Raw genomic sequence first — 25868 nt, forward strand, 5'->3', positions numbered from 1 at the left:
ATTTGAATACAGGGTCCCAGGACATTAACTGAATTTCTAGATTAATAATCTAGTGACAATATCACAATCATTTGATATTGTTCAAAGTATACACACTCTTGGCTGTCCCTCTCTCTCATTCTACCTTATGTAGACATGAGGTCATCCAAAACTGTTAGCTGTGTAATAACTTGCATTATGTCCAGTTCCCTATCACCTCTATGTTCATCCAGCCTCAAATCCTCTGGTGTGAAATGTGATAATTTGAAGATTTCCACATTCTCCAAAAAAAGTAAGCAATTACAATTTTTCCATTCAAACAGATTTATTGCTAAGTTCTACCATGATCAAACTGATGTGAAAGTTGAATTTTTTTTTTCTGTATTAGCATAATTTTCAGTACAAACCAAAGCTGCTGATAAGATGTTCAGGCACAGCAACGTAATCTGGGATATTTTGATTTGAGTTATTTTGTGATCTTTCATCACAAAAAAATGTGTACTTGAATAACAACTGTTCTTTAAGGAAAAATGCTTGCTAGATCATCTTGTACTTGAGTTTCCTGAGGTGATATACTGGTGTGGAGGGAGAACTAGTGTTGCTCAAATGGTGTAATAAGGCTGAATCTTTTATCAGCTGCACATGCCCCCATATCTAGAGTTAAATACTGAGAATGTCAGCATCTCAAATTACCTTAACACTTAACTATGGATAAACTTTTCAATAAATACCTATTCTTTAGTGAGGTCAACACAAACGTTTCTTTTGCCTGAAGAAAATTACCGATTTTTTTTTATATAGTGCCTTTCACAACCTCAGGATGCTCCAAAGCTTTACAGGCAATTAATCCACCTACAGCCTCAGTACAGCCTGCATTCTATAGCATCCATTCTCTTTGTTTACTTACCCCTAAATTATTCTCAGCCATATGAGCTAGTTCACTGTTGACTTAAAGGTATTTGAGTAAATTATTTAATGATGAGATCAAAAGATACAACATCTAACCTGAGCCTTGAAGTTTATTTATAGAATCATAGAATCTGTACAGTGTAGAAGGAGGCCATTAAGCCCATCGAGTCTGCACCAACCACAATCGCACCCAGGTCCTGTCCCCATAACCCCATGCATTTACTCTAGTCCCCCTGACACTAAGGGGCAATTTAGCATGGTCAGTCCACCTAACTCGCACATCTTTGGACTGTAGGAGGAAACTGGAGCACCCAGAGGAAACCCACATAGACATAAGGATAAGCAAACTCCACATTGTCAGTGACCCAGACTGAGAATCAAATCCAGGTCCCTGGTGCTGCGAAGCGTCAATGTTAACCACTGTGGCACCGTGCTGTCCCTGGAGCTATTTTAGAATTCTGTTTAAGTTCACATCAATTTTATTAGAGTTTTGATTGATGGACGATGTTCTCAGTCCTTGAGAAATATAAATTATCTGCAATGCCAAGCTTCCTTTTTTTAATATCCTCAGATGACATGAGACTAGAAATTCCGGCATGTGGTGATAAGAGGGGGTTTGTGGTTTGTATGGGTGGGAGAGAAATAGTGCGATGCCAGTGTGAAAGAGAGGGTTATAATTCAAGGGTTATAATATGTGATGGGTTTGTGCTCAAATAGTCCAATGATTCCAGTTTTTGTTCATTAGGTAGTAACCCCAGAGAGATTGATTACTTTTAAAGGGATGGTTCTCCATTCCCTAAGGTGCAGTTCTCAAAATTTTAGACACCGTTCTCTTTGGTTGTATTTGGACCAAGGATGTTCTCTGGAGGTGCAGCTTGTTGCTCTGATTGTTGCTTCCGTATTGTTAATACTTAACATACAACAGGCTAACAAAATGTTACAATTTTGCCCTTGACAGTCTAAAATACTATTGACTTAATGTATTCCAGTGCCTTAATACAGGCGGTTACTCTTCAAATATTTTAATGGTTTAGCCTATGGTGGTTTTTTTTTTGTTTTTATTCCAGTTCAATCAAATCAAGTCCAATTCAGAGTCTCAACAAGTTGAGACATTCTCGATCCAAGCTGACAAGACAGGGCTCTCACCTCCTGTCTTGGGCTTGATCTACATGATCCAAGCTGATTGGAGTAGGCATAGCTCCCCCTCCAAGGCTTGACCTCATTTGCATCTTAGCCAAAAGACCGAGATGCCGCTTTTAAAAATTGCTTCAAATGTAGCTAAAATGTAACCTAGTGACTTAAATCAAGCACAGCATGTCGATACTACACTTGATCTTATCCATCAATACTGTTTGCTTCACCAAAGTTTTAATGCTACTACCACATGGTTCATAAGGCTAGTAATGTACTGGATGAGTGTCTGCATGCAATACTGGAAGATGGACAGCACAATGTGTAAGGAAACAACTGAAAAGTTATCATAACTCGAAGAAATCTTTGATGTTGAAGTATGTTCTTCCCGGTTTGAAAGGTAACAGGGTGGATTTTGTGGGAGAAATTACAGTAAATCTAACAGCACTCATCATTATTAATGTAAATCAGACAGCAGCTTCTGGTAATTCCACATGCAATAAATGCATAAATCAGAAAGTTGCTGCCTGAGAGACTTTTCTCTTCCAGAAGGTGCACGAGAGTAGTATCTGAGAAACTTGGCATTGAAATATCTGGGAATGGCGTAACGCTGCTGTATTTATAACTATGTCGTAAATGTTAATTACTGCCAAACACCCGCTCTGGCACTGGAAACTAATCTTAACAAGCATGGGCTCTTGTTTCTTCAGATTTTAATTATCATTGCGAATTAAAATAAATTTTAATCTTGGTTCTGTCTCTCTCGCTCTCATCCAATTTTATTTTTCCTCTCTCTCTTTCTTTCTGTGGATGAGTTGACATTGAACAAAATATTCTGAGTGACACATCCTGGTTCAGTCTGCAAGGTTCATTCATGATTATGACTGAATAAGGAGCTACACAGTTGTTTGGTCTGTCCTCGATGCCCAATAGAGGGTGCTCCCCATTTTCCAATCGTCAGCTGAGAAGAACACCCATAATAAGTCTTTGGGAAAATACAAGTGTCATGAACAGCACTGTTCATTTCACAGTCATTTAAAATGCAGCACTTGAAAATATGAATGAATGAATGACCATTAGTAGTTAGATTAAGACTATAAAACCATAAATTATAGGGGCAGAATTAGGCCATTTGGACCATCGAGTCTGCTCTGCCACTCAATCGTCAATGAAAATAAATGAACTAATTTACCACGCGTGTATAAAATCCACATGCTGTACACCAGCATGTGAAAATTTTAAGAGGTCAGTTTCATCAGCTATGCTAAGAAAGGACTTGAAAAATGTAGCCTTTGATAATTACTTCTAGTGTTCCAGCCTAGTTATAATGGAATTCAGAATAGATTAATCATTTTCCAATACCCATACACATTTGTTATAATTCTAACACTGAATCAATGTTAACAATGTTTTGTTTGTAGCACTTAGGGAATGCCGATTAAAGACATCATACACCACATAAAGAGAGTATGCCAAGAGACTGAAGACAATGCAGGTAGGACAGACTTTGCGTTTAACAACAACTTGAACTTATATAGCACCATGAATAAGTCAGTGTAAGGGCAAGATTGCTTTTGCTGCTTTCTCTCTCCCTCCCCTCCCCCACCCCAGAAATGTTGGTGCAGACTTTCAGTTTGACCTTTTTAGAGACAAAGTTACACCGTGGCTGAACTGCAAGCTATCAACATAAAATTAAAGTATTGTACAATTTTTTTCAAACATTGAAATGAGAAACAACTAAGTTAATGTTTTCAGAGCTGCTTGCTCCACGAATATATACTACTTATGTCTTGGCCATCGCTATGATTCCAGTGTTACACTGCAGTTTCTTTAGATTCTGGTACTCCCGCTGATGGTTTAAAGTTAATCACTTCTTTATACGTATGACCTAGGTAGAAAAGAAAATAATTTACTTCCTTGCAATATACCATCTTCTTACATATTGCACAAATTTTTGTTCCCTTTGTCTCTGGTGTCTTTTACAAGATTTTCCCATACAGAACTCAGTCTAGCATGCTCACCACAAAACTTCTGGTGCATACAGTTATGAGGGGAAGAGATAGAGTGGACAGGATAAAATTGTTTCCCTGGGTGGAGAATTCTAGAACCAGGGTGCATAAATTCAAGAAGAAATTCCACAGGACAAGAGGTCACAGTCTTTGGACAAGGGGTAGCAAATTTAAAACAGAGTTGAGGAGAAACTATTTCTCCCAAAGAGTTGTGAATCTGTGGGATTTGCTACTCAAGATAACTGGTAGCAGGTGTAGAGGGGACATGAGGAACAATGTTTTTATGCAAAGGGTAGTGGATGTCTGGAATTCGCTGCCCGAGTTGGTGGTGGAGGCAGAAAGCCTAAACTCTGTTAAAAACTCTGGATCTGCATCTTAAGTGTTGGATGCTACAGGGTTATGGGTGCAAGAGGCTGGCATTAGAAAAGGCATCTGGGTGCCCTTGGGCTGGCATGGACAAGCTGGGCTAAATGATCTCTTTGTTAAATCTCTTAAGACTGGGATATCTCCTCAAGAACTACTCCACAGCCAGGGGTCAGGGAACACAGGTCTTTATTCAGTCTACTTGCTCCACACTCAAGGAGGTCCAATCAACTCACCCCACCCCCTGGGTCACATGACCTGCTCTCTTAAAGGGGCTTTATCCCAACATTCATAACACTTCCCTGTAACTTCTCAATTTTTTTTTCTAAGTTGCAGAAAAAAGCCATTCAGCTCGTTGAATCTGCATCAAAGGGCATCCCTCCCAGGCCTTCCTGTCTGCCTTATCCCCATAACTCTCTAATCTGCCTTACCCGCACATCTTTGGAGTGTTGGAGGAAACCGGAGCACCTGGAAGAAACCCACACAGACACACAGAAAATGTGCAAACTCCACACAGACAGTCACCCAAGGCTGGGATCGAACCCTGGCCCCTGGCACTGTGAAGCAGTAGTATTAACCACTGTGCCACCTGTGTCACTAGTTTTAGTGTTTCTTCTAATTGGTTGCACAAATCAACTATGCCATCCAATCCCAGCTCAAACAGAGGTCAGGATTTTCCAGTCCTTTCGAAAGTGAATGGACTGTAGGCTGGCCCACCAGAGCAGGAATGGAAAATCTTGGCCTGATTTTGTGTTGGGGTCAGAAGTGTATAAACGGTGTGAAGAAGAAAGCAAGAAATAAAGAAACTAAAGGTGAAGGTGAGGGAAAAAATTCAGTAGGAGATTCTGACAGTTTGCAGATTTGTGCCTACCAGAATCCTTAGCTTGAGAAGTATGAGAGGCAGGAATCTTATTTTGTTGGGGGCTAGTGGTAAAGTTTATCTCTGCGCTGCCCACAACTCTGCTCCTACAATGTGTGGTCGATCCTAAATGCCCTCTGGAGTGGACCCCAGCAGCAGAGATGGGCATTAGGTGTGACGCCACAAGCAGAGAACAACTCTTTGTAAAAAAAAAGTACTAGAAGTGTGTTTACTTTTCCATTCTTCAATAGTGCAATCTATGTTATCAAAACTATCGTCATATGGTGTTGCCACGGTCTCTTCCTCAGGATCGCGGTATTGTTCGAAGTACGGATGAGCCAAAGCTTCTGCTGCTGTAATTCGTTTTTCAGCATCGAGAACGAGCATTTTCTCCATTAGGTTCACAGCTGTTTTCAGACAAATAAAGTCAGCAAGGTAAGATTATTAAACAAGCGAAACTCCAAGCTTGAAAGAATGACAGTGTATATATTATATAAACTAGTACAGTACAACGCCACTTCAATGTAGAAAAAGCTGCCAAGCTGCTTCACAGAAGTGGATTTACATAATGTCTTTCACAATGTCCCAAACTACAGAACAGCCAGTAAAGTACTTGTCATAGAATCCCCACAGTGCAGAAGGAGGCCATTCGGCCCATTGAGTCTGCACTGACCACAGTCCCACCCAGGCCTTAACCCCACACATTTGCCCTGCTAAATCCTCAGACACTAGGGTCAATTTGGCATGGCCAATCAACCTAACCCACACATCTTTGGACTGTGGGAGGAAATACATGCAGACAGTGGGCTGAGGCCAGAACTGAAGCCAGATCCTTGGCACTGTGAGGCATCAGTGCTAACCAGCGTGCCATCCCCTTTTGAAATGTCATTATTATACATAGCACCCAATGTGTAGCACAGCAATCAGTTTGAGAATGACCAGACCATTTTTTGTGATGTTTATTGAGGGAAAAACATCCCTGCCCTTAACTGGAATAGTGCCCTGAGATCTTTTATGGGTACATGAAACAGCAGACTTCAGTTTAACCTCGTATTTAAAAAATGGCACCCCTGACTACATGTGGTATGCCAGCCTAGACCTTTGCTGGAGTGAACAAAGGCAATAAAGAAAAGTACAGCACAGGAACAGGCCCTTTGGCCCGCCAAGCCTGTGCCGATCACGTTGTCCTAACTAAACTGAAACAAAAAACCTTCTGCCCTTACTCAGACTGTAGTGGGATCAGATCTAACAACAACTGAGGCAAGACTGCCAGCAACTGAGTGATGGCCGACATTGCCCAATAGAGGATACACAGATAAGTTCTCATGGTTAATCACAGAACAGAGAAAGGGTGCAGCCACAGTCAGAATAAAGCATGTCACTTAGAACGTACATTAGACAGAACGTCTCTTAATGCAACACTGGAGCAATTCTCTTATTGGGCTGTCAAAGCAAAAAGAGAGACAGACACTATTACCTGTTGGCAGCTTTAATTTGAGACTGACAAAATGGTAATGATGTACAAATTGACTGAAGGGATTTAAATTTTAATATTGCTGCTGTGAGGTAAAAATACCAAAGGCACTAAATCGGCTACCAGCCATCTTGCAAAAATCACACCAGTTGTAATTTAAATCTGATTTCAGATTAACACCCTCACATACACCGACAAGGCAATGTCCAAAGCCATCAGCCTGAGTTGGGATTGGTTGGCACAATCAGTTTGCACATTTGTAGTTACAGCCAATAACAGATGACGTTTGGGGTATCACATCCACAAGCATACCATGCCCACTCATTGCCTCACCGGTACCCTTGCAGAAAGGTCAGGCAATCAATCAGTGAAGAGTTAAGCTGGTTTTATGCCGTGGGTCTGTAGTTTAAAGGAAAGCATTGCAAACATTTCACCTCCTTTCATTACTCATTTAAACAGAGCAGCTATTCAGTGCACCAATTCAGCCGTTTATATTCAGATCTTTCATTTATGTTGCTAGAACATAGGATCATAGTAATGTAGGTGCAGAAGTAAGCCAATCACCCATTTGAACCTACTCTGCTCTTCAATTAGATCACGGTTGATCACCTACCTCAATGTCACTTGCCAGAGCTTTTCGCATATCCCATTTGTGTCCAGAAAGCTATCAATTTCTGTCTTGAATAGGCTCAATGACTGAGCTTCCACAGCCCCCCTGGGCTAGAAATCCCAAAGATTCACCATCCTCCAAATGAAGAAATTCCTCCCCCTCTCAGTCTTAACTGGTCTCCTCTAGTTCTTGAGTCTCTAAGCAGGGCAAACATTCAATCTACATCTCAACTGTCACATCCTGTTTCAATGAGATCACCTGTCATTTCACAATGGTGCTGTGTTTTAGTTTGTTTTCTCGGATAGCTAGCACCTTGTATTTACATGACTAATTTAGGTTGCTCCATCTCCGTGGCAGAAGCACAGACCCACAAAGCATGGATGTATGTTTGTACCTGTGCTAACAGAGTTGTAACTTAAACAAAATGAATCACAAACAGCAGTCATTTGGAATCTGTCTAAAGAAATGGAAGCATAAAGGGGTCTTTAAGTTGAAACTGCTTCATTGACCTTTGACTGAATAACCAGGGAACCAAGGAACTAAATGACCACATGTGATTAACACTTAGTTATTCTGCTGACTGAAGAATTAATTGGCTACAATCCATCTAACTCCTCCACTAGAATTTATCAAGTCATGGAAGTGTTTCTTACCTGCTTGATTTGCATTTGCAAACAGGGCTTTAAAGTCTTTCTTTGGAACCCTTTGTAAACTTTTGATGTAATTTTTAGCCTGTAGAAAGCAAAAATATAACTTGACTGATGAACACACAGTTTTATTGGCAGCATGCGAGTATTGAACCGTTAACTAATGGCTCCCCAATCACTTTGTTTCAGCTTGTTCCAAGATCACAATGAGATTCTATTTTGTCTTGGTAGAAAGAAATTTTATAGCAAAATTTCAAAAACCCAAATTTTTATTGGGAAATGTAATCAAAGAAGTTTTACTTATTGTAAGTTGTTAAATTGTTAAAATACTTGATTACACATTTGGAAAACCGGAAATATCATTATGGTCTTAAAAATATCTACTTCTATTTCACTGGAAACATCCTTTTGTTAAAACATACACGTCTCTTGACTACTTCCATTAAAACCATGTTTGCTACATGATGGAATTCCTCTGTTCGATTTGAAAATTAAAATAGGGATTTGTTGGTGTTCCACCTCTTGAAGCTATTTTCAAGGGTGGGATTCTCTTCCCTCCTTGTGGCATCTTTCTCATGGTTGGAGGCAGTGGTCAATTTCCCATTGACTCTATTCCATGCTATCAAGGAACCCGTGGCAGGGCAGGGTGTGTCATCGATGGGACCCGAAGATCCCGCCAGCACGAGCAGCCGGCAAGTTCTGGCCAAAGTCTCTGCTTCGCTGATGTGAAAGCCCCAAAATGTGTATGTCCCATGTTTCACGCTGGTGAGGAGAGGCTCAATCTTAGGATGTTAACTACTTCACAAAACAACAAAGTAATTTTGAGGATGATCAGACAATTTCTTTTTTTCAGCTTCTACGTTGAGGGATCAACATTAGCCACTAACCTGGAGAATCCTTCTTTGAATAGGGTCGAGGTATCTTTTAAGTCTACCTGGGAGGGCAGATGCGGCCTCAGTTTAGATGTCTCATCCAAATGACGGCACCTCCAACAGCGTAGCACGCCCTCAATACTACACTGAAATGTCAGCATGGACTAATGGCACAATTCCTACGGTGGAACTTGGACGCTCAACCTTCTGACTCAGGCAAGATTGCTATGATTGAGGGAAGGCTGACACCTAATTGTTAATACTGTTAATTTCTCTGGTTAAAAATAACTTCAAAGGAGTCATTATTTTGTATATTCAATAAGTAGGTTAACATTTTCAACTGTGCATCACAGATTTGAAACCCCCTTAAGGTTTTGACTATTAACCCTCAGTGTTGGTATGAATTAGTAGATAAAACACTGTGCATAATTGAATGGTGATTTCTGGTTAGTACTCCCATAATTTTAGAAGTAACATTCACTTTTATCATATACATTTGCACGGAAATGCTGCAGGAATGTGCCTCACTGATGTTGCCACATTTAAAACACTATATTTAAGTCAGTGGCATCACTAAAAATATCTTTGACACTGCATCATATTTGATATTATGTAGCTTCCTGTAATAAGTGCAAGGTCTAACAAAATTGATTCAATCTCAGACTTAAAAATACACATCCATCAGAGCTCAGCTCTTCAGTCTGCCCTTGCTGACTCTTGTGTGTCTGTTGTTATGGCAACCCCTCTCTGGTACTGAACCTTTTTCTTGCAGCAGTCAGGAACAACACTAAATCTAATTAGCAACTTATTGCGCGTCATGACCTAAACAGGAAGTGCACCATTAACTAAGATTTGCACAAATAATCTGAAGTCATCCAATCTACATCTTAAAAATGACCCTCGTCCCACGTTTCCTCTGGGTTTCCTCCCACAGTCCAAAAGATGCGCTAGTTAGGTACATTGGCCATGCTAAATTCTCCCTCAGTGTACCCGAACAGATGCTGAATTGTGGCGACTAGAAGATTTTCACAGTAACTTCAACACAGTGTTAATGTAAGCCTACTTGTGACACTAATAATTAAACTTAAAGAAAATATTTTACTGATTTTGCTTTCCAACGTTATTAGAAATGTAAATCATCAACTACAATCATCAAAGTAACAAAAAAAACTTGCATTTATATAGTGCCTTTCACAACCGCTTTAGAAGTTTAGTCATCGTTTCAATATCGGAAACATTGAAGCAAATTTGTGCACATCAAATTCTAAAAAACAACAATGCGATAATGAGTAGATAACGTGTTTGTAATTATGGTTGAGAGATAAATATTGGCCAGGACACTGGGGATAACTCCTCTGCTGTTTTTCAAAACAGAGCTACGGGATCATTTACTTCACCTTAGATGGTGGTGATGCTGGACCAGTAATCCGGACACCCAGGTTAGAGATCTGCGGACCAGGATTCGAGTCCCACCATAGCAGATGGTGGAATTTGAATTTGATAAAAATCTGGATTTAAAAGTTTAATCATGACCATGAAATCATTGCCGATTGTCATAAGAACCTATCTAGTTCATTCATGTCCTTTTGGGAAGGAAATCTGCTGTCCTTACCCGATCTGGTTTACATGTGACTTCAGACCTACAGCAATGTGGCTGATTCTTAAATGCCCTCTGAAATAGCCTGGCATGAATGATTAATAAAGAAAAAAGATGGCCTTTGGGACCTTGGTTTGATATCTCATCAGAGATACAGCACTCCAATGATGCTGGAGTGTTGGTCTTAATTTTTCTTTATGCTTTAAGTCCTGAAGTAGGACTTGAATGAACCAACGACTTCTGACTCAGAGAGTGCAATTAACTGTACCACTGCTGACATGGTCCTCAAACAATTTGTGTAGGAAAATTAACTCATTATCATTTAAATATTTGGAGTGAATGGGCTTGATTTTAACTCCCTAAAAATCCAATCACATAGTCACAGAGTTAAAATTCAGCCTATTTTCACTGAGATGATCCCTTTCCCATGATTGAGATTTCATATAAGGCTGGAAAATGGAGTTGTGGTGCACAGCACCTGTGGTCTAAATGCAGGCTTGATAGGCTGATCAGCCTGTTCATTTTCCCAATGTACTGTGTTATCTGCTGGCAGACTGTGCTTATAACTGCTTGTTTTTGTCATTTTTAAGTAAATGTTGTGGCCAGTAGGATGGCACAGTGGTTAGCACTGCTGCCTGAAAGTTCCAGGTACCCGGGTTCAATTCCTGCCTCAGGTGACTGTCTGTGCCGAGTCTGCACATTCTCCCCATGTCTGCATGGGTTTCCTCCAGGTGCTCTGGTTTCCTCCCATAGTTGAAAGATGTGTGGGTTAGGTTGATTGGCTATGCTAAATTGCTCCTTAGTGTCCCAAGACATGTAGGTTAGATGGATTATCCCACATGTTAGGAGATAGGGCAGGGGAGTGGGCCTAGGTAAGGTACTGTCAGAAAGTTGGTGCAGACTTGATGGGCTCAATGGCCTCCTCCGCATTGTTGTGATTCTACAATTCTTCTATTTTAATTTATACTGGACAATGTGCTGGGCTGAGAACTGCCAAAAGGACAGTATTGATCTGCAATCACAATAGAGAAACTATTAACCAATTATAATGTGCTGTTCATTACTTTTTAAGAGGTTGAAAATGTTCTGCTTACCTCTTGACTTTGCAGCTTCTGAACAAAATCTTGTGTGGGCGTACCTGTTATTTTCATGATTTCTGTCAGTTGATCTAGATCTATAAACTGCACGTCAAGGACCATGTTCAATGAACCATGTAGCTGTAAACTGTATGGCAAAAACACCTATGTACGATTAAGTTAATTAAATACCCTATCCCTCTGTAATACTACACATCAATCAAATGTCCAGGGTATTATCTATCACCTGTAAGAGGCAGACTGTCAATCAGGAGCACAAGGAAGAGTCAAAGAAAGATTTGCATTTATATAGTGCCTACAGGAAGCCCCCGTAAATGCCTCACTGCCAATGTAACAGTTTTGAAGTACAGTCACTGTTGTAATTTAGGAGCTATAGCAACTGTTTTGTGCATAACAAGCTCCCGGAAACAGCAATGTTGTAAAGATCAGATAACCTGTATTTTTGTGATGCTGATGAAAGAGTAAATATTATTTAGGACACTAGAATGATTCCTTTATTCCGAGATGGCTTCTACACAGAAATGATGATGCCACCATGTCAGGGGCAGATTAACACCAGCACCTGGCCCAGTGATTTCTTGGGCACAGGGGAGCCGTGCAGTTGATATGATGTACGTGGCCTTTAGCAAGGCTTTTGACAAGGTCCGACATGGCATACTGGTTAAAAATATAAAAGCCCACAGGATCTCAGGGAATAGCAAGCTGCATATAAAATTGGCTCTGGCAGGAAACAAAGGGTAATTACTGATGGATGGTTTTAGGACAGGTTGTTCCCAGTGGGGTTCTGCAGGACACAGTATGAGGACCCTTGTGGTATATATTAATGACTTGGGGGCATAAATGTAAGGGGAAATGATCAAGACGTTTGCCGATTACATAAAAATTAGCCATGTAGATGATAGTGAGGTGGATAACTGCAGACTTCAGGGAGATACAGCACAGTGATTAGCACTGCTGCCTCACAGCACTAGGAACCTGGGGTTCAATTCCGGCCTCAAGTCACTGTGTGGAGTCTGCACATTCTCCCCGGGTCTGTGTGGGTTTCCTCTGGGTGCTCTGGTTTCCTCCCAGAGTCTAAAGATGTGCGATTTAGGTTGATTGGTCAGGCTAAATTGACCCGAGTGTCAGGGGGATTAGCAAAATAAATATGTAGGCTTACAGGAATAGAGCCTGAGTAGGATTATGGTGGAGAGTCAGTGGGCTGAATGGCCTCCTTCTGTGCTGTAGGAATTCTGTGAAAAGTGGCAAATGGAATTCAAACCAGAGAACGGTGAGGTGATGCATTTAGGGAAGTCAAACAAGTGAAAGATTACACAATGAATGGGAGGGTACTGAGAGGTATAGAGGAAGTGAGGGATTTTGGAGTGAATGTCCACATATCCCTAAAGGGTTGATAAAATGTTAAGAAGTCATTTGGAATAGCTTATTGGCTGAGGCATTGAATGTAAGTGCAGGGAGGTAATGCTGGAACTAAATAAAACATTAATTGGGCCACAACTTGAGCACTGTATGAAATTATGGTTACCTCATTACAGAAAGAATGTACACCAGATCAGAGAGGTTTACAGAGGAGATTTACGAGGATGTTTCTGGGACCGTAAAATTGCAGCAATGGGGAAAGATTGGACAGTCTGGACTTGTCCTCCTTGGAACAGAGGAGCTGCTGAGGGGAGATTTGATTGAGATGTACAAAGTTGTGAAAGGCCTGAATAACATGCATGGGAAGCACTGTTTTACTTTCTCAGAGGGGTTAGTGACCAGGGAACATAGTTTTAAAGTGATTGATATAAGGAATAAAGGAAAGATAAGGAAGATTTTTTCACCCAGAGGGAGAGAAAGGTCTGGCACTTAAAGGGTAGTAGAGGCAGATGCTCCCATCCCATTTGAGAAGCGTTTGGGTATGCACCTGAAGCACTCTAACCTGCAGGGTAGGGACCAGACGTTGGAAAGTGAGACTAGGCTGGATGGCACGTTCCTCGGCCAGCTCAGACACAGTGGGCTGAGTGGCTTCTTTCTGTGCTGTAAACTTTCACTAATTCTATGACACTGGGAGAAAAATCAGGAAGTAGAATTAAGTAATCAGGAAGTAAGCGTGGGGTGCATTTGCAGCTCCTAAGAAAGAACTTCTCATCGGAGGCAAGACTCTTTTTGGCACTCCACCTTTTTGCTTCCAATCTTGTGAAAACTGCTGCTGTGTTACAGTGATCTGGGTTTATGCTTTTTACTCCCTGTTGTTTGTCTAGAAGTAATCTTTGTTGTAAAATAAAAGTGAACGTAACTTTACTCAGTAGGACACAATTCTTTGTTATCCCACTTTAAATGAAAAAGGGATAGAGAAAAATCCAAAGTAGCAAACAATCAATTTTAAAGACACCACATAATCTCTCAAAGATAAAAATAAAGTACTGCAGGGGCTGGAAATCTGAAGTAAAAACAGAAAATGCTGGAAGTACTCAGCAGTGTCCATTAAATCTGTCTACACTTTCTGCTGCCTCAGAAAAGTAGCCAGCAAAATTAAGGACCCCATGCATCCCGGTCATTCTCTCTTCCACCTTCTTCTGTTGGGAAAAAGATACAAAAGTCTGAGGTCACGTACCAACCGACTCAAGAACAGTTTCTTCCCTGCTGCTGTCAGACTTTTGAATGTACCTACCTTGCATTAAGCTGATCTTTCTCTACACCCTAGCTACGATTGTAACACTACATTCTGCACTCTCCTTTCCTTCTACATGAACGGTATGCTTTGTCTGCATAGTGCGCAAGAAACAATACTTTTCACTGTATCCTAATGCATATGACAATAATAAATCAAATCAAAAAGGTCTGGCAGCATTTGTAGAGAGGAAGAGAGTTATATTTTGAGTTGAACACAACTCTTTATAGTTCTGAAGAAAAAAACATTCAACTTCAAGTATTATCTCTGTTTCTCTCTCCACAGATGCTCCCTGAGTATTTCTAGCACTTTGTGGTTTTATTTGCAATCTCTCCAAGGTCCATCTCAGGATTGGGTAATAGACTCCTTTAATGCTCAGGATGTATGCTACCAACAAGATGTACAGTGCACTCCCTGACATTTTGACCAAACACCATCCTTTCACCATAATCCTTTCTCAAGACCTATATACAGTGATTCATGCATCTCCTTTCCTGATTGTTAAGGGATGGACACTTTGCCTTTTTTATTATCCAAGTGTACAAATAAACCCTGCGATTGTGGATTCTTCCAGCAACCAACATTTTCACAATATTTGTCGGTTTGTAATTTTTCATATTCTGTAACAGACATTTGGGAGGGTTTTGCATTGCTGGGGTTGCAAAGAAGTGCTTCCCCCTACTTCCTTCAAAATATTCTTAGCCACATTACCATAGGCATTTTTAACCTGACTGTAGATGCCACTCCATGGATGAAGGAACCACAGGCACTGTGTGAAGATTTTTGTAAGGGTACAGAATATTGTGGTGTGGTTTCTCATTTCATCGAATTGTAGAATCAGAGAAATTTTGAGCATGAAAAGGCCATTCAGTCCATCAGGTCTGTGCCAGCCAATGAGGAACCATCCATCCTTTTCCATTCTCCTGCTCTTTGTTTGTAGTCTTGTAGGTTGTCAAGCACTTTTTAAATACTTTTTAAATGTTATCAGGGTTTCTGTCTCTAGCACCCTTTCAGGCAGTGAGTTCAAGATTAGCACCACCCTCTGGGTGAAAATATCTTTTCCCTTCTAAACTTTCTGCCTCTTTTTTTTAGTCTGTGCCCCCTGGTTCCTTTCATGAAGATGGAGTCTGGCCCAGAACTTAAAATTTGATGATGTTGCTCCATCCATGGGGGAATCCGTTTTCACCAATTTCCATTTGTTTGCGCTGATATCAGGAAGGGAACAGCGGAAATTTGAGATGCCATTTTCCTTGAATTTACATGGGTCCTCTGCAAGCTTATGACAGACAAATTTTCTGAAAATTCACCTCAGAGTTTATACAAGGAAGGACACATTGATCTTGCCTCTCATATACTGCTGGGGGTGCTGTTGAGTATTAAGGCAAATAAAACTAAAGCAGGTTAGCAATTATTAGAGGCAGGCAAGATTGTGGGCCACTTAGAGTCTTGACTTCCCATTGCTGAAAATAATATATTACTTAGCCATTCACTGTCAGTGTTAGACTCCTACTATAATTTACTCATTACATTACTGATCTGAGCAAGGTTCCTCATCAATTACTTAAAAGCTCCAGCTATTTCCTGAGATCTATTTAGATCTCCTCCTCTATTGATTAGCAGAGAGAGTTTGTCATAATCGCAAAGGATACGATCGATGCCTTTAAAAAGAGGTCGGCTTGTAATCATCTCTGCCATGATGCAGCCAACAGACCAAATATCAACTACAAATTATAAATGATAGAAGGTTATTAAACACGTCGAGGTGAAATTGCTTTCATGTAGTCAACAGTGTGCAATACTGGAAACAATACTTTATTAGTTTTGTGATTTAACAGTTTAATTATACAGAGGGCTTTTGCATTCTCAAACACAAGGAGGGTTCAAAACTAACTCAGAAGGGGAGAGGTCTGAGGGTTCAAAACCAGAGTGAGAGGGAAGAGAGTTGAGAGTTCAAAATTAGCAAAAGAGTTCTGACAGTTCAAAAGCAACGTGAGGGAGAAGTCCAAGAGTTTGAAACCAGTGCAAGAAGAGAGAGGTCTGAGAATTTGAAATCAGCCAGTTGAGCTTGTGAGTCAACTACATTTGGAGAGATAAAATAAAAAGTGGTGTGGCAGCAAAATAGGTAAATGATTCACTAGTGATTCTTTTGCTCATTTATCCTGCAAAATTCTGGCACTTTGTAGCAAATGTATTTTTACAACTTTATTAATATTAATTTAGTATTACTTACAAGTATTATTGAAGTTTACCAGCAATAACAAAGCTTATTGATTGTACAGGGGTTTATTAATTATAAATTAATTAAGAAAAAGCGAAATTAATTAACACTGAACTAAGATGGCAAGGCAGGTGATGTATTGTGACTGCGAATGTGAGAGCTTTTGGATGCCAGCGTGATCCACAGCGACTGGGTCTGCAATAAATGTAGGCAGCCGGAAGAACAAGGTTCAGAGCCATTGTACTGGAGGCCAAGCTATGAAAACTGCGATATATCAAGGATGGGAAAGTTACCTGGACACTTTGTTCCAGGAGACAGTCAGACAGACCCCTTTGGCGAGGGTCTTCCGATTTGATCAATGATCAGGGACAGGAAGGCGTGACTCTGAGAGAAGCAGATAAGGGAATCATAATAGGTAGAAGTGTAGAAGCCTCAGTTTCTGCAATTGTTCAACAAATCTGAGGCTCTTGCAATCTGTATTGATGGAAATCGGGCTGTGGATAGGTGAACGAACTGGCCATGGTGCTGTGGTGCAGGAAGCATGAATAGGAATGAAGTGTTAGTAAGAGACAGAATAGTCAAGGGGATAGACACAGTTCTTTGTAGCTGAGAGCAAGATGGCTACATTGACTGCCTGGTGCCTGCGTTCAAGACATCTGCTCTGGGTCCAGACAGGAACTTGCAGTGAGAGGGGTTGGAATTCAGTGGTCATGGTCCACTCGGGTACCAGTGACATATGTAGAAACAGGGAAGATGTTCTTCTGAGGGAACATGAACAGTTATGGGCTAAATTAAAATTTAGAATTTCAAAAGATAATAATCTCTGGATTATTACCTGAGGTGCAAGCGAATTGGGTAAATCAGATTAGAGACTTAAGTGTGTGGCTCAAAGATTGGTGTGGGAGAAATAAGTTTTGATTTGAAATGGGATTTGAAGGGGCACTGGCACAATGAGCTCACAGCAGCAGGGACCCGGGTTCGATTCCAGCTTCAGGTCACTGTCTGTGTGGAGTTTGCACATTTTCCCCATGTCTGCACGGGTTTTCTCTGGGTGCTCGATTTCATCCCACATTCCAAAAATGTGCAGATTAGGTGAATTGGCCATGCTAAATTGCCCCTTAGTGTTCCAACATATGTAGGCTAGGTGGATTAGCCATGGTGTGAGATTACATGGATATGGTGAGAGAGAGGGCCTGTTTAAGGCACTGTCAGTGTGTTGGTGCAGTCGCAATGGGCTGAATGGCCATTTCCTGCACAGTAGGGATTCTATGATGCCAGCACTGGGGAAAATGGGAGCTGTATAATTGGGGTGGTCTTCACCTGAACTATACTGGCCTGTGTGTTCTGGCAAGTCATTAAACTAAGGTTCCAGTGAGGGCTTTAAACAAAATGGTGAGGGCAATGGATCAAGTCTGAGAAGATGTGATAAATTGAATAGAGAAAACAAGGCTAGAGAGCAAGGTAGCAATAAGGGAAATGGTGAGCAGAGAAAGGTTGGAAGGAACAGAGTGTAACAGTGCAGCAGCAAAAATGGTAAGAGGTTGCAAAAATAGGGAAAAAAAACTAAAGATTCTGTATCTGAATGCATGTAGAATTCATAACAGATGAGTCAACAATTAAAATGTATGATGTTTAAGTTAATTTATTAGTGTCACAAGTAGGCTTACATTAACATTGCAATGAAGTTATTGTGAAAATCCCATGAACATCATCTAACCAGCACATCTTTCAGACTGAGGGAGGAAACCAGAGCACCCAGAGGAATCCCATATGGCCACAGGAGGGAATGTGCAGACTTGGCACAGACAGTGACCCAAGCTGGAAATCAAACCCAGGTCCCTGGTGCTGTGAGACATCACTGTGCCACCAAGCCATGACTGCAAGATGACAAAGACTGGGACCTGAATATTGAAGGTACATGATGTTTAGAAAGGACAGGAGACTTGGAAACAGTGGAATGGTAGCTTGTGAATTAAGAATGACAGCAGTTCAGAAATAAATGACTTCAGTTCTGGGAATCAGGATATAGAATCAGTTGGAGTGAACTTGGGAAGTAGTAAAGGTAAGAATTCACTGGCAGCAGTGGTTGATAGGCCACCAACAGTGACTACACTGTAGGATGGGGTGTAAAGAAAAAATAATGAAGCTTGTGTGAAGGGTGAAGTGATAATCATGGATGATTTTAATCCACATATAGATTAGTTGAGGTAAAAGGTAACTTGATGATAAATTTATAAAGTAATTTCAAGAGAGTTTCTTAGAGTAGCACATTCCAGAGCCAACCAAAGAGCAGGCTACATTAAAGGTGAAGTTGGATCAGGTGAGAAGAGCTTGCTTGATTTAATGGCACTCTGCGCAATTTCATAATACTGGCAAGGATTCCACAGCCTGCTGGAGGCGGTGGAGCCTAAACACTGGCAACATTGGCATTCTGAGACTGGGATGACATTTTTAAAGGACTCAGCAATCTCGAAGTTTAATTAAAGGCCCACCTTCTCCTGTGGACATTGCCCCCCTCACTCCCCTTTGTGCATCAGAGGAGCGTCCCACCTGACATGCAGTAGGTGACCTTCCAATGGAGGAGGGTAACCCTCCTAATTGAGGGAGCAGCACAGTGGTTAGTCAAGGACCTGTGTTCTATTCCTGGCTCAGGTCACTGTCTATGTGGCGTCTGCACAGTCTCCTCATCTCTGCGTGGGTTTCCTCCGGGTCCTCTGGTTTCTTCCCATAGTCCGAAAGATGTGCACTGGCCATGCTAAATTTTCCCTCAGTGTACCTGAACAGGTGTTGGAGTGTGGTGACCAGGGGATTTTCACAGTAACTTCATTGCAGTGTTAATGTAAGCCTACTTGTGACATTAATGAATAAACTTTAAAAATTTTTAAACCTTAACCCCTATGACAGATTCCCCTGACAGTGGGCAATGCCCAGCTATGTTCCTGGACCTACAGGCACCTCTGCACCCCCAGAGTAGTCATTGCAACTGGTTTTGTAAACTAGTATGATTTGCATCAGTGTGAAATCACTCCACTGGCAGGGGATGGAGGATATGTCATGGGTGGACATTACAGCATCAAGGCCTTTAACAATATGTTAAAATGTCATAATGTATGGAAATTGGGTTCGTGCCCTGATCATTGTCATCAACAGGCGGGGGGATTGGGGTGCAGGGAAGATCTTACACTGAGATCTTGCTGGAGCAAATCCCATTTTGATCACTCAAGACTTTTATTCATTCATTCGTGGGATATTGTCGTCGCTGGCTGGCCAGCATTTATTGCACTCAAGGCTAATAGGACTGCAAGATCACGGCCTAGATATGGCAATGTGCAATGAGATAGGATTAATTATTGACTTCATAGTGAAGGCAGCAATGGTCATAATGTGATTGAATTTCACATTCAGTTTAAATGCTGGAAAAGTGGATCTAAGGCTGGTGTTTTAAACTTAAATAAGGGCAATTATGAGGGCATGAAGACAGCTGGCTAAAGAGAACTGGGAAGTTAGGTTAAGGGATGGGTGAAAGTGATAGCAATGCACCGGCGGACATCTAAGGAGATATTTCAGAATATTAAGCATATTTACATTCTAATGAGAAAGAAAGTGAAGCATGCATATTTTGTGGCTAACTAAATAAATTGAAAGAAAAAGCATATAATTCCACAAAGACGAGTGACAGGTCAGAAGATTGTTCAGAATATAAAGAGTGGTAAAGAATAGCTAAAAGATTAATAAGGAGGGAGAAATTAGAGTATGACAGAAAGATGGCTAGAAGTACAAAAATGGATACTAAGAGTTTCTGTAGGTATTTGAAAAGAGTAAGTAAGAATGAGTGTTGGTCCTCTAGAGAGTGAGTCTGGGGAATTAATATCTGAAAATAAGGAAATGGTGGATGAATTGGACAGATATTTTGCATTTGTCTTCACTGTAAAGGATAGAATATAACATAAATAAGAACACAAGGACTAGGAACAGGAGTAGGCCATTTGGCCCTTTGAGCCAGCTCTGCCATTCAATAAGATCATAGCTGATCTTTTTCTGGACTCAGCTTCACGTGCTCGCCTGCTCACTATAATCCTTAATTCCTTTACTGTTCAAAAATTTATCTATTCTTGCCTTAAAAACATTCAATGAGGTAGCCTCAACTGCTTCACTGGGCGGGGAATTCCGCTGAGTCACAACCCTTTGTGTAAAGAAGTTCCTCCTCAACTCAGTCTTAAATCTGCTTCACCTTATTTTGAGGATATGCCCCCTAGTTCTAGTTTCACCCACCAGTGGAAATAACGTCCCTGCTTCTATCTTACCTATTCCCTTCATAATCTTATATGCTTCTAACATATAAGTGATAGTATTCCAGAAATAATTGAGAGTCATCAGGTAAAAGGGAAGAAGCAACTTAAAACAATTACAATCACCAAGGAAAGAGTAATTTAAAAAAAAATTCAAACTAAATGCTGACAAGTCACCAGGTCCTGACTGACTTCCTCCCATGGTCTCAAAGGAAGTGGCTGCTGGGATAGTGAATGTATTGATTTCAATTTTCCAAACTTCCCTCAATTCTGGAAAGATCCCATTGAATTGGAAAGTTGCAAATATGCTTCCAGAAAGCAAGGCCAGTTATCTTAAGATCTATCAGAGTGAAAATGCTGGAATCTGTTATTCAGGAAGTTACAGTGAGACACTAAGAAAACCTCAATGCAGCATCAACAATGGATTTGTGAAAGTGTTTAATGAATTCATTGGAGATCTTTAAGGAAGTTACAAACACATGAATAAAGGGAATCCTGTGGATGTGTTATACCTGGATTTCCAGAAAGCATTTGACAAGATGCCGCATCAAACATTGCTGTGTAAAATAAAAGCTCATAGTGCAGGGGCTGATGCATTAGCTGAGGACTAGTTAGTTAATAGGAAACAGAGAGTAGGCACAATTGGGCCATCTTCAGGTTGGCCAGATATGATGAGTGAAGTGCCACAGGGGTAAGTGCTAGGGCAGTATCTATTTACAATTCATATCAATGATTTGGATGAAGAGACCAAATATATGGTTGCTGATGGCACAAAGATTGTAAAAAGTCTGACAACACCAGGTTTAAGTCCAACCGATTTATTTGACAGTAAACTCACTAGCTTTCGGGTTAGTCCCTTTAGTCCCTTTATTGAAGGGACTAACCCGAAAGCTAGTGAGTGTACTATCAAATAAATCGGTTGGACTGAAATCTGGTGTTGTCAGACTTTTTACTGTGTTTACCCCAGTCCAACGCCGGCACATCCACATCATGGCACAAAGATTGACAGGAAAGTAAATTATGAGGAAGAGTCTACAAAGGGATGTAGATAGGTTAAGTTCATGGACAAAAATTTGCTGGGTGGAGTATAATATGGTAGGAAGAATAGAAAAGCAGCAAATTATTTAAATGGAAGAGATTCCAGAACTCTGAGCACCAGAGGGATCTGGGTGTCCTGGTACATGAATGAGGAAAAGTTAGTATGTCAATACAGCAAGTGATTAGGAAGGCAAATGGAATGTTTTCATTTATTGCAAGGGGAATGGAATATTACAATAGGGATGTTTTGCTACAGTTGTATCGGATGTTGGGAGTATAGTTTACAAGTATACTCCTTATCTAAGGAAGGATACAGATGCATTAGAAGCAGTTCAGGGAAGGTTCACCTGGAATGAAGGGTTATCTTATGAGGAAAGGTTGAACAGGTTGGGCTTGTATCCATTGAAGTTCAGAAGATTGAGAGGTGACCTTATTGAAAGATACAAGATCCCGAGGACTTGACAGGGTGGATACTGAATGGATGTATCCCCTTGTGGGAGAGACTAGAACTTGGGGACGCAGTTTAAAAATAAGGAGTTTCCTGTTTAAGGTGGTGATGAATAGATATCTGTTCTCTGAGAGTTGTAAGTCCTTGGAACTCTCTTCCCCAGAGAATGGTGGAGGCAGGGTGAATGGATAATTATAAAGCAAAGGGAGATAGATTCTTGACTAACAAAGGTTATCATGGAAAGGCAGGAGTGTGTCAGATCAGCCATAATTTTATTGAATAATGAAGCAGGCTTGAATGGCCGCTCCCTGCTCCTAATTCACATGTATATAGGGTCTCAACATGCAGGGCCACGTCCAGCTATCTTACAGTTGTCTTGGCATTTTAATGTGTCAAGCTTCACTCCTCTCCCACACTTTCCACCTACGTGATTGTGGGGATAAAGTCACTTGGCCCAAAACTCCTGATTGCACCACTTTGACCCAGTGAGGACAGGAATTTTGTGCTCTCCAATAGAAGAGCTGCCTACAAAGGGCAGGGAGACTAAGGTTGGCAGCTCACCCATTGAGTTTAAGATAGGCTTGGCCACAAAAATGGCACAGGCTCCGTGTTGAACCTTTTGGGTGGGTGTGACACAGTCCCCTCAATTTCTGTCTCCCCCCCACCTTCCTAATATACACTCTTTAAAACAAACTTATTGTACAATAACAGAGAACGTTAGGCACTGCAAACAGAATGTGCAAGTTGTTCATTATGGTGTTCTACTTAAAAATGAGAGATTCTGATAACGGAAAATAAAGTTTAGGATCTGAATGTTACGTGAAACAGTGAGCGTCATTCGCACATGCTTCAGGTTAATCAGTTTCACACATAAATAAAACATGAATGAAACTGCAAAATAAACCACAATCTTTCATTCCTGTAGTGCTGGAACAAAATGGAAAATAGTGATTTCACATCTCTATTAAATACGGATATAAGATTACCTGTCTGAGTATAATGCATCCAGTTAAGTATTACCTCTGGGGCACGATACCATCTGGTAACCACATAACCAGTCATTTCATGATCTGCGTGTCTCGCCAACCCAAAATCAAGAATCTATAATCCAAAGTGAAGAGCTTTAAAACCGTAACAAGTCAAACACATCCCTTTCTTACTGTACTTCTGTACAAAAAGACCAGAAGATAAAGGAGCAGAATTAGGCCATTGGGTCTGCTCCACCGTTCAATCATGGCTGATAAGTTTCTCAATCCCATTCTCCTTTTCCCTGTAACCTTCGATCCCCTTACTGATCGAGAACCTATCTATCTCCGTCTTAAATATAGAATCAGTACAGTGCAGAAGGAGGCCATTCTGAGCATCGAGTCAACAATCCTATCCCAGGCCCTATCCCCACAACTCAACAAGTTTACCCTGCTAATCCCTCTAACCTACACATTCTGGGGCACCAAGGGGCAATTTAGCATTGCCAATCAACCTGACCTGCATATCTTTGGACTGTGCGCAATTTGTAAAGCAATTGGGCAAGAACTAAAATGACAGGCTGCAGTTTAAAGACAGAGACAAACAGGCTGCAACCCGGACGTGTGAATCCACAGGATATGGGTCATCCCCAGGATTAAAGAGACTGTCTAGTCACACTGGGTTATTTACCAGATGTAAGGGCACTGTGACCCCTTATTTGGGAGGGAGGTATGTAACCTATGTGCCTCCAGCATCTACGGACATGGCCGTTGGGAACACACCCAGAGATTGGTGTGGCAGCACTTGATTGGGTTTTATCCATCAGGATGATCAAGTCCTGATCGATTGATTGGCAATGGCCAAAAGGGGTATGAAACCCAACGGGGTTTAAAGGGTGCTGCGCAACCAGGAATCTCTCTCTCTCTTTCTGACCCCACCAGTGAGCTACAACAATGGTGAACATCGCCAGCGGCGACCAGCACAAGGAGAGCCACCACACCTGAGAAGGAAGGAAGACCAGAGCCAGAGTGGCAGACCAGACCAAAGGACCAGACTACACAGATGACTACTGAGGACAGCGCATAGATAAAGGCCAATATCTGCTTGGGTACTTGCCAGTCACGCAAAGTTAAGTCAGGGTCTCCGATTGGACTTGAACTTTAGTATCTTCCTGTAAGATAATTTATCGTTGGTCGGGTGGGTGATTATTGATTGTGTGGGTTTAAATAAATATTGGTTATACTAACAAGACTTCTACTCGCAGTTTGTTATCCATTGTATAAGGGTTAAAACATACTGTGCGGCAGGTAACAGGCAATACCACGCAGATACAGGGAGAATGTGCAAACTCCACACAGACAGTGACCTAAACCAGGAATCGAACCCAGGTCTCTGGAGCTGTGAGACAGCAGTGCTAACCACACCACCCTAACTCAGTGACCTTGTCTCCACAGCCTTCTGCAGCAATGAGTTCCATATATTCACCACCCTCTGGCTGCAGAAATTCCTCCTCATCTCAGTTCTGAAGTGTCATCCCGTTACCCTGAAACTGTGCCCTCGGGTCCTCATCTCTCCTACTAATGGAAATGTCTTCCCCATGTCCACTCTATCCAGGCCTTTCATTATTCTGTAAGTTTCAATGAGATTCCCCCCACCCCCCCCTTATCCTTCTGCACTCCATCCATTACAGACCCAGGGTCCTCAAACACTTCTCATATGTCAAGCTTTTCATTCCCAGGATCATTCTCATTTATCTCTTCTGGACCCTCTCCAAGGCCAGCACATCCTTCCCTTGATACAGGGCCCAAAATTACTCACAATATTTGAAATGCGGTCTGACTACACATGTACAGAACGAGGAGAAAGGACACAGGAATTGTGGCGTGTGATAACGTGTTTGGATGAACTTTTTTTTGTCTGTTATTTCATGAAGATATTAATGCATTTGAAATAAATGGTTTGATAAAAGGCAAGACAAATTTCACATGAATATGTTAACACGTTGGTTAATAATTTATCTCCAAAGAGAGCAATTTTTATCAGCATACACATCCGGAGCACTCAGCAATTTGATCCAACTAAATGGAAGTAGCAGTAATTGAGGAGCAGTAAGCTCATCAAGCTTACAGCACTGAGATGAGCAGATAGCTACTCCTGTATTCCAACAATTAATTGTATCATAGGCATTATCGGAGAACAATCACGTTAGTGTAAAATCATGGGCATTTTCAACTCTGTCTGTTGGAAATCAGGTGGTAGTGGAATTAAAATCCCAATGGTGGATATACCCCACTATCTGGAAGTTCCCATCCAAGTCACTCACCGTTCTGACTTGGCAATATATTGCCATTCCTTCACTACCACACCCAACCGCCCTTTGGGGATACTTATACCACATGGACTGCAGCAGTTCAAGAAGGTGGTTCTCAAGGGCAATTAGAGATGGGAAATAAATTCTCAGTGAAGCCCACCTTCTATGAATGAATTAAAAATACATTGCCTGCTGCCATATTTTAATGGGTGACCAAGACACTCACCAGAATCCAAACTGTGGTCTCAGGACACAAATAAGATTTGGATGCAATCTTTAAGCATTTATCCTTTCATGGGATGTAGGTTTCACTGGCTTGGCCAGCATTTATTACCCATCCCTAGTTGCCTTTGAGAACTTGGTGGTGAGCTGCTGCCTTGAACTTGCTGCATTTCATC

At 41.2% G+C, this 25868-nt stretch overlaps 1 protein-coding gene across 1 annotated transcript in view; it reads right to left on the bottom strand.

The window, feature by feature from the left end:
- Positions 1 to 285: 285 nt before the first annotated feature.
- The window catches only part of LOC145355384 (mitogen-activated protein kinase 12-like), a 72782-nt gene continuing 47199 nt past the window's right edge, over positions 286 to 25868 (bottom strand). The window contains exons 7-12 of the mRNA XM_080207400.1: positions 23180 to 23294; positions 15850 to 15921; positions 11545 to 11624; positions 7988 to 8066; positions 5484 to 5657; positions 286 to 3907 (exon numbers count right to left, since the gene is read on the bottom strand). Of these exons, the coding sequence (XP_080063526.1) occupies positions 3834 to 3907; positions 5484 to 5657; positions 7988 to 8066; positions 11545 to 11624; positions 15850 to 15921; positions 23180 to 23294 (594 nt within the window). The 3' untranslated portion in view covers positions 286 to 3833. The remainder of the gene's footprint in view (positions 3908 to 5483; positions 5658 to 7987; positions 8067 to 11544; positions 11625 to 15849; positions 15922 to 23179; positions 23295 to 25868) is intronic.

The sequence above is a fragment of the Carcharhinus amblyrhynchos genome, chromosome 19 (genome assembly GCF_965287045.1).
Source record: "Carcharhinus amblyrhynchos chromosome 19, sCarAmb.v2.hapA, whole genome shotgun sequence".
Lineage (NCBI taxonomy): Eukaryota > Metazoa > Chordata > Chondrichthyes > Carcharhiniformes > Carcharhinidae > Carcharhinus > Carcharhinus amblyrhynchos.